General features: G+C 36.7%; 1 protein-coding gene across 5 annotated transcripts in view; it reads right to left on the bottom strand.

Moving 5' to 3' along the window:
* Positions 1–988: 988 nt before the first annotated feature.
* The window catches only part of RAD51C (RAD51 paralog C), an 83,785-nt gene continuing 76,308 nt past the window's right edge, over positions 989–8,465 (bottom strand). For all 5 annotated transcript variants that reach the window (XM_069078161.1, XM_069078162.1, XM_069078163.1 and 2 more), the window contains one exon: positions 989–4,169. In XM_069078161.1, coding sequence (XP_068934262.1) covers positions 4,065–4,169 — 105 coding nt within the window. In that variant the 3' untranslated portion in view covers positions 989–4,064. The remainder of the gene's footprint in view (positions 4,170–8,465) is intronic.

Below are 8,465 nucleotides of genomic sequence, written 5' to 3'. Positions count from 1 at the left end.
TTAAAATTCAAATGCAATTTTCTAATTGCTGTTTGGAGTACCACTGGTTATCCATTAAAATATAGAGGCATTTCTGATTTCAACTCAAGCTTAAAATTAACAAAGATATTTATTCCAATTGGACTTTTTTTTTTAGCTTACAAATTAAAGGTTCTTGCTAGACCTTCCTATAGCTGGCACAATAATGAGCACCTTGTAGTCCCTGTATAAGTGGAAACTCCTAGTTGTTTTTCCTGCTGAGAATCAGAAGTTGAAGCTACTAATTTGGGATCTTAGTAAATGTCTGCCACATACTTACTGGCATTTTAAACTGCTTTTACTTGTCAAACTTATTAAGGCTTTCTTCTAGTTCTGGAATATCAATATAATCCATGTTGTCTTTTAATTGAACTTCAAGTCTATACTGTGGTAATTCAAACTCCCAGTTAAAATATTTAAAAAATATTATGGTCTCTACACACTGAGCATTCTGAACAAAGCAATTAGGAAGTTAGGTAAATCATTGAATCTCCCTCAGAGAGTCAATGTAAAATCACTGATTTTGCCCTAAAGATGGGGAATTTATTGACAGTTGTTTCTGATATTCTTCATATGGTTCAAGAAATAAGACATTGCACTAAGGTAGGTGAGTGACAGGAAGCAATACAGTGAGCTCTTCCTCATAAACTCTTCCTAATACCTAGAAAATATACGAGACCAAATCCAGAAAAACAAAAAAATCACAGTCCTTTTTCAAGCCCAGCTTGGCATAGGGAGGCAGACAGGAGGTCTTTGGACACTAGAAATGGCCAACCCTTTCTGGAACCAGGGAAGTTCCAGACCCATACCAAGGTACCAGATCTCTTGGAATAAGAGGACAAAGTGGAAAAAGAATCTGTTGGTCACCTCCTGCAAGAAGGCCAAAATGAAAACTCCCAAGAATATCAAAGCCAATATCCAGAGTTTCCAAGTCAAAGAAAAAATACTGTAAGCAGCCAGAAACAAGGAATTCAAGTATCAAGAGATCACAGGATCACACATGATTTAATAGCCACCATTAAAACAAATTTGGAATATTATATTGTAGATGGCAAAAGATATGAGTTTACAGTCAAGAATAACTTACCCAGAAAATCTGAGTATAGTCTAAAGGGTGAGAAAATGGACCTTTAACAAAACCAAAAACTTATAATCACTCCAGAAAAAAAAAAAGACCAGAGCTATGGAGAAACTGAAATTCAAACATAGGAATGAAGAGAAACATAAAAAGGTAAACATAAGTAAATGATAAAAGACTAAACCATTAACTTCCAATATGGGGAATTGATCCATGTGTCCTTTCTGATCCTTACCATTATCAGGGTTTATAAATGGAGTCCAATTAGAAAAGGGCCAGCTAGGTGGCTTAGGGATAGAGCACAGGGCCTGGAGGCAGGAAAACCTGAGTTCAAATCTGACCACAGACACTTAGTAGATGTGTGACCCTTGACAAGTCACTTAACCCTGTTTGCCTCAGTTTCCTCATCTGTAAAATGAGCTGGAGAAGGAAATGGCAAACCACTCCAGTATCTCTGCCAAGCCCTGAAATGTTAGGAAGAATCAGATAAAACTGAGAAACAACAAATTAGAAAAGGCCTGGGAGTGGTTCTGTTATGTCTTGATCTTAAGAATGGAAAGAGATAGAAAGGAGGATACCTTTGAGGAAGGGCGGGGGTGAGGGAGAAAGGAAAATAATGATGTAGCACAAGTAGATAAATCTATAAGCAAGGAAGAGGGAGTGGAGGGGGGGAGTGGCTGACATAAATCTCATCTGAACTGGTCAAAAGAAGGAATACACACAGTTGGGAGCAGAAATGCATTTCACTCAACACTGAAGTACGAGAGAAAGTTGAGTAAAGTGGAGGGGAAATTTGATAGAAGGAAGATTGAGGGAGATAGTCCTAAGCAAAACCAATTCTAAAAATGTATAAAAGTATGTATAGGTTTGCAGTTTTTTTTTGAGGTGACAAAGAATAGGAATCTAAGCTACGTGTATTTAAATAGCCATATGTCTTAAAATATATATTAGTACACATTATATTAATATATATCTTAAATAGACATTTTGAATATTTTAATAAGATTAATAAATGGATTAACATTAAATACAACATATAATATTTATTGTTTCTCTGTCATGTACAACTCTTCGTGACCCCATGGACCATAGCACACCAATACTATCTAAAGGGTTTTCTTGGCAAAAATATTGGAATGTTTTGCTGTTTCCTTCTCCAGTGGATTAAGGCAAACTGAAGTTAAGTGACTTGCCCAGGGTCATATGGCTAGTATCTGGGATCACATTTAAACTCGGGTCTGACTAGGCCCAGCACTCTATACACTGAGCCATCTAGTTGCTCCATAATAATCATAATATAATGCTAATATATAAACACATTAAAAAAAAACCTTTTTTTTTAATCAACAGAATTATCAACTACAGTTCTAGAGGACTAATGATGAAACCTGACAGAGAGGTGACAGATTCAGAAAGCAGATCAAGAAAGCTTTTTAAAAAGAAATGGCCAATGAGAAATTTAGTTTTGCTTGACTACATGTGCTTGTAACAAGGTTTCATTTTTCTTGCTTTCTCAATTTGAAGTGGGAGGGGGAGAGAAGAGGAGGGAGATGGAAGTGAGAGGTAGAGAAGGTTGATTTTTGTTAGGGAATAAGAGTGAAAAATAGTGAAACATGATTCAGTGAGGTTCATTACCTTAATGGCTCAATGGTGACGTTGCAATCCAAACAGCAATATTATTACATGGGGCTATCTACAATTTAACAAAAGTTAACTGAATGGAAATCAAGCAATAACAATGTCATTATAGCTTTTAGTGGTTGCCTCCTGGCACCACAGTGAAACACTTAAAATTAGTAATCCACCATTCCTATTGTTGAACTTTAATGATGTCTACCTGTCTATATATTTTGTTTTTGAAGGATATCACTTTTATTTATTTCCTTTGCCGACTGGTAATTCATGCACTAAACAAGGTTAATTTGTATTCCTTTAAACAGCACCTAATGCTTTAGTTGACGTGGCAAATAAACGTTGAAAGAAAAGAGAACTGAACAAAAACTTCTCATTGCCATTATCATCTAGGTACTGCCACAACCTATAGACATAATCCAAGAGTGCCTGACCTCACCTAAACCTGTATTAATCACAGCTGCAGGTTTAGAAGAGGCACTACAATCACACTTTTAAACTTAGGACTAGACTACAACAGTTACAATTCATTGTTACAACCATTCAACAAAAATAATATAGTATGGGGCGGCCAGGTAGCGCAGTGAGTAAGAGCACTGGCCCCAGAGTAAGGATGACCTGGGATGGAATCTGGGCTGGGATACTTAGCACCACACCCAGAAATAACTGGCCATGTAACCTTATGCAAGTTACTTAACCCCAATTGCTTTAAAAATAATAATAATAATAATAATAATTAATAATAATAATATAGTATGACTAAGACTACCAGAGCAGGAAAGAAATCTAAGTATCAGAGAGTGGTATAATATGAGGGTTACTGATTGTAAGTGCTTTTAGAATGTAAGAATCCTGACAATAATCTTGTGCTGTCAAAGTTAAAATTAGGTTCAAGTATTATGAAATCATACATAATTAGAAGGTTTGTAATGCAATTAGGTAGAGGTATTTATGTACAATGTATTATTGGGATGAGAACTTAATAACCAATAGGGATATCAATAATGAAATTGGTAGACTATGAATTATTTTATAAAAGCTCCAAGTTAATAATATTAACTTACTATGTATATATTTTTATGTATTTTAATATTTACAACCATTTTTATTTCTTGAGTGTATTCAATATGAATGTTTTAATAAATGATTTATGAGTATTTGGTAATGTCATTTTATGACTGATGTTATTGTCTTAAATTGCCATTTAAACTGTGGTTATTGTTGATACTGGAGACATTCTATGACTGTTTAAAATATTTTCTGTGTAAATTGTAACCAGCCCTTAATGGTATTTACAATATTTTTAAGCTACGCAGGATGCAAAATCTTTAAAATACTATTCTTCTTCCCTTGCTTCTCGTGATCGCTTTCGGGGGTTTGCTGAAGGTTCCACTGCAGGTGAAAATGGAGAAGGAACAATTACATCTCGAAAACCATGAGCCTGAAAATAAAAATAAATTGTTTTTTTAAACATCTGAAATAAAGATAGTCTTCTGTACTTCAAATTAATTAGTCTATGTATGCTCTTACAATACCAATAGTCAGAGGGCATTATAAGCAGAAGAGACCTTAGCTGTTACTATAGCAGTAAATGAACATTTTCCTCATTTTTGCACTAGTTCCTAAGCACTGGGACTAAGCCACTTAGAAGAAATATGGAGATGAAAAAACATTAGAATACAGTGAGGTAAATTATAATAACACTTTTCACCTTCATTCCATTGAACTGCTTTGTTTTGGAAACTATTAGGGGCAACAAGATGGAGGATTAGATGTTTTCTCTGATCTCCATAACTACTCAAATCTCTCTAAAACAGAAATTATATTCCAAAGATAAAACAATTTCAGCTGTTGCCATGGTCTAGGACACCCAGAATCCTAAAGAAGAAAAAAAAAATCCCTAAACTCATGAAATGACACCTACCCTGAACTCATTCAGCATACCTTTCCCAGCTCCCAGCAATAAGGCTGCACTAACAGACCCAAGGACCCAGCCTCCCTGTCCCCCTCAATTCTGTGAAAACCCTCAATGCAGGCTATGGAAGTTGGGCTAAGATAGTTAGCCAGTACAGTGGCAGCCCTCCAGGAGCAGAAGTCTGCTGGGGGCCTTGACAGCAAGCCAACACTGCAGAAGACTAACCTGGAGCCCCAGGGTTACAGAGCTCTGAAATGCCAATGCAGGCCAGAGAGCTGAGAAACACAGCAAATGGAACAAAGAGGCCACCTAGACCACATACCATGTGTTCCAGGACTGTGAGATACTCCACTAAGGCCAAGGGAAAGAGCTCTGCATCTAGTTTGCCCCAATTCTCTCCACCCAAAAGTCACTTGGGGCAGAGACCAAGACTGGCAAACTGGGAATTCCCCAGCATGGAAAGAGGATGAGATGCTTTTAGATGCAACACCCCAAGGAAAGAGTCAGAAAGTGAGCAACAGGGGAAAATGAGGGGAATAAAGACTAAAATTACCACATATCTCATGAAAATGAACTCAAAGAACATGAACTTAAGTGCATAAGCAAGAAAATCATTAAGAACAGGAAATGTGCCCTACAAATCTAGTAAAAAAAAATCTAGACATCTATAAATCAACACTACAAAACAAATGAAAACAATAAGACAGAGGATCTTGTGGAACATAAGAACATGGAACCACAGTATAGTTACCAGGACCACTCTGTAACATTCTTTATTTTTTCCCCTCAAAAGAGAAATGGGAAGGCAAAAAAAAAAAAAAGAATGGTTTTGGGATGGCCAGGTGGCTCAGCGAGTAAGAGCACCGGCTCCAGTGTCGGGATGACCTGGGGATCAAATCCGGGCGCAGATACTTAGCACCACACCCAGAAATAGCTGGCCATGTAACCTTGAGCAAGTTACTTAACCCCGATTGCTTTAAAAAAAAAGAGAGAGAAATGGAAATTCTGAGAGCAGAATTTATGGCTCACACTACAAAAATAACAGGCAGAATAGAAAAAATGGAATCTGATGGCATGTGTCATCAGAGAAACAAGAGAGAACAATAGATTCAGAATGCAAATATACAGAAGTAAAGGAATATCTAGAAGAGAATAAAAAAGAATAACATTAAAAGAGAATGTGTTCTCTATGTAAGTAATACATACTGTTCTTAAACATAGGATGTGTAGAGACAACCTAAGGATCATAGGTCTTCCAGAAGAACATAATAGGACAAAAAACCCCACAACACCATAATGCATAAAATAATAAAAAAAAACTACCCAGAACTTCTGAACATGGAAAATGAAATAACAAAAAGAATTCAAAGATTACTTCCAGAAAACCCAAGATAGCAAAATGAATAAACACAGGAACATTCTGCACTCACCAAAAAATGTAGGAGAGCATAATATGTTTAGAAAAGCAATGGAACTCAGGATACAGCCCAGTGTGACCTATCTTGCAAATGTGAGCTTAATTACAAATGAAAAAATATTAATGTTAAGTAACAAAGAGGATTTTGAAACATTCTTAGAAAGAAAACCAGAGCTAAAGAGATTATTTGCTTCTCAAACACCCCAAGTAACAGAAATGAGGTAAAAGACAACAAAAATGACAACAAAGAGATCAATAAGACATATCTTTCTAAATGTACAAAAGGAGACAACAGAGAAAAAATAAGTTTGGTGGGGGTAATAGAGAAGAGGTGGGCCTGGTGGATTATGGACAGAACTGGGTAACACCCTGACTACAGGCAAATCAATCTTTGGGTTTTTTTTTTTTTTTTGTGGGCCTACATTACAACATGAGAGAATACACAAAGTGAAGGGAGAGGGAGCAGGGTGATACAGAGGAATCTATTATGTGACTGGATCAAACTGAAGCAATGTGGAGACAGAGACCCCTGTGGTTTCAGTAAGAAAGGAGCTTGCAGGAGAGTGTGTCAGGAGAAAGAGAAAAGGATTCAAAAAGGGGTGGGAGGGGCAGGAGGCTTTGCTTTGGTGGTGGGAGGGAGTTCCACTGATGAATGCTCCTATGGGTGAAGACAGATAGCCAGTTAAAAGAGATAGGGTTTGGGTTTTTTTGCTGTTTGTCGCCTAAGGGATTTGGTGTTTGAAAAGATCACTCATCCTACCCTGGAAGTGGGGAAACCTGGAACTCCAGGGGACAACTGGAACCTGGAAAAGCATGAGAACATGGACTTAGGGAGATTTTGAGGCAAATCAGAAAAAAAGATAACTGAAGGAGGGAATAAATCAGTAGTGGGCTACATAATCAGGGAGGCATGGAAGGGGCCCTACCATGAGACCCTGGCCTCTCTGACATCTGTAATAATTGGCATTGTTCTAGGAGTGAGGCACAATGGAAAAGAGGAATCCTTGAAGCAAGTTCTACAAAGTAGCAGGAGAAACTGCCTAGAGGGGAAAGCATAAAATGGTTACCTTGGAAGTTTTGATTCCAAAAGATACAGAGAACAGAGAGACCAAATAATTATAGGTGTCATGAATCAGAAAGAGGGTCTAGAGAAGACAAGAGAGATATAATGAACATAATGAATATCCATAATGAAGAGAGGGAAATCCTTTTTGGAAAGGGGCACACACACACACACAAAATAAATGTAAAAAACTGATGATTAGGACTTGAAGGGGAGGAGAGGAAGGAGGAATCTATGTAACTGAAAGAAAAAAAGGGGGGAAGAATTATATAACTAGGAGGAAAGAAAAATGAAGTGGTAAGTAAAATCCCAAAGCAAAAGGGATAACAAATGAGAGGAAGGGATCAGGAATGAGGGAAAGAGAGCCAGTAGGAAAAAGGACATCTTAAAAAAAAAAGATTAAGGTAAAGTAACTGAAGTTATAGTTGTTTATGGTAGAAGAGGGGAAAAATCATAACCTGAAAAACCCAGTATTAAAAATAGAAAAAAATATAAATCTAACTCATAGCTTTAAATATGAATGGAGAATTGTTGGTGAAGTTGTGAACTGATCCAATAATTCTGGAGAACAATTTGGAACTATGCCCAAAGGGCTATAAAACTGCATACCCTTTGATCCAGCAATACCACTACTAGGAATGAATCCCAAAGAGATCATAAAAAAGGGGAAAGGACCCACATGTAAAAAATTTATTTATAGCAGTTCTTTTGTGGTGGCAAAGAATTGGAAATTGAGGGGATACCCATCAAAAGGTGAATGGCTGAACACATGGTATACATGAATGTAATGGAACACTATTGTTCTGTAAGAAATAATGAGCAGGTGGATTTTAGAAAAACCTGGACTTACATGATCTGATGCTGAGTGAAGTGAGCAGAAACCAGGAAAACGTTGCACACAGTAACAGCAACACTATGAGATGACCAACTATGACTTAGTTCTTCCGAGCAATGCAATGATCTAAAACACTTCTAAAATACTCATGATCGAAAATGCTATCCACATCCAGAGAAAGAACTATGGAGTCTAAATGCAGACTGAAATATACTATTTTCTCTCTCATGTTTCTTTTCCCCCTTTTGTTCTGAATCTTCTTTCACAACATGACTAATGTGGAAATGTTTAATATGATATGTATTGCCTATATCAGATTTCATGCAGTCTTGGGGAGGGGAAAAAATTTAGAACTCAAAATCTTATAAAAGTGAATGCTGAAAACTAAGAATAAATATTTTTTTAATTTCTTTTAAAAATGTGAATGGATTAAACAATCCAATAAAACAAAAAAAGAATGACAGATTAAATACGATAAGTGTTGGGGACTAATGAAGAAGCAGAACA

The sequence above is a fragment of the Petaurus breviceps genome, unplaced genomic scaffold (genome assembly GCF_028583685.1).
Source record: "Petaurus breviceps papuanus isolate PSGF00001 unplaced genomic scaffold, PetGlider_PUasm1.0 91023, whole genome shotgun sequence".
In the NCBI taxonomy this organism is placed as follows: domain Eukaryota; kingdom Metazoa; phylum Chordata; class Mammalia; order Diprotodontia; family Petauridae; genus Petaurus; species Petaurus breviceps.
Note: the sequence above shows the minus strand (reverse complement) of the source record. Positions and strands in the feature narration are given on the sequence as shown.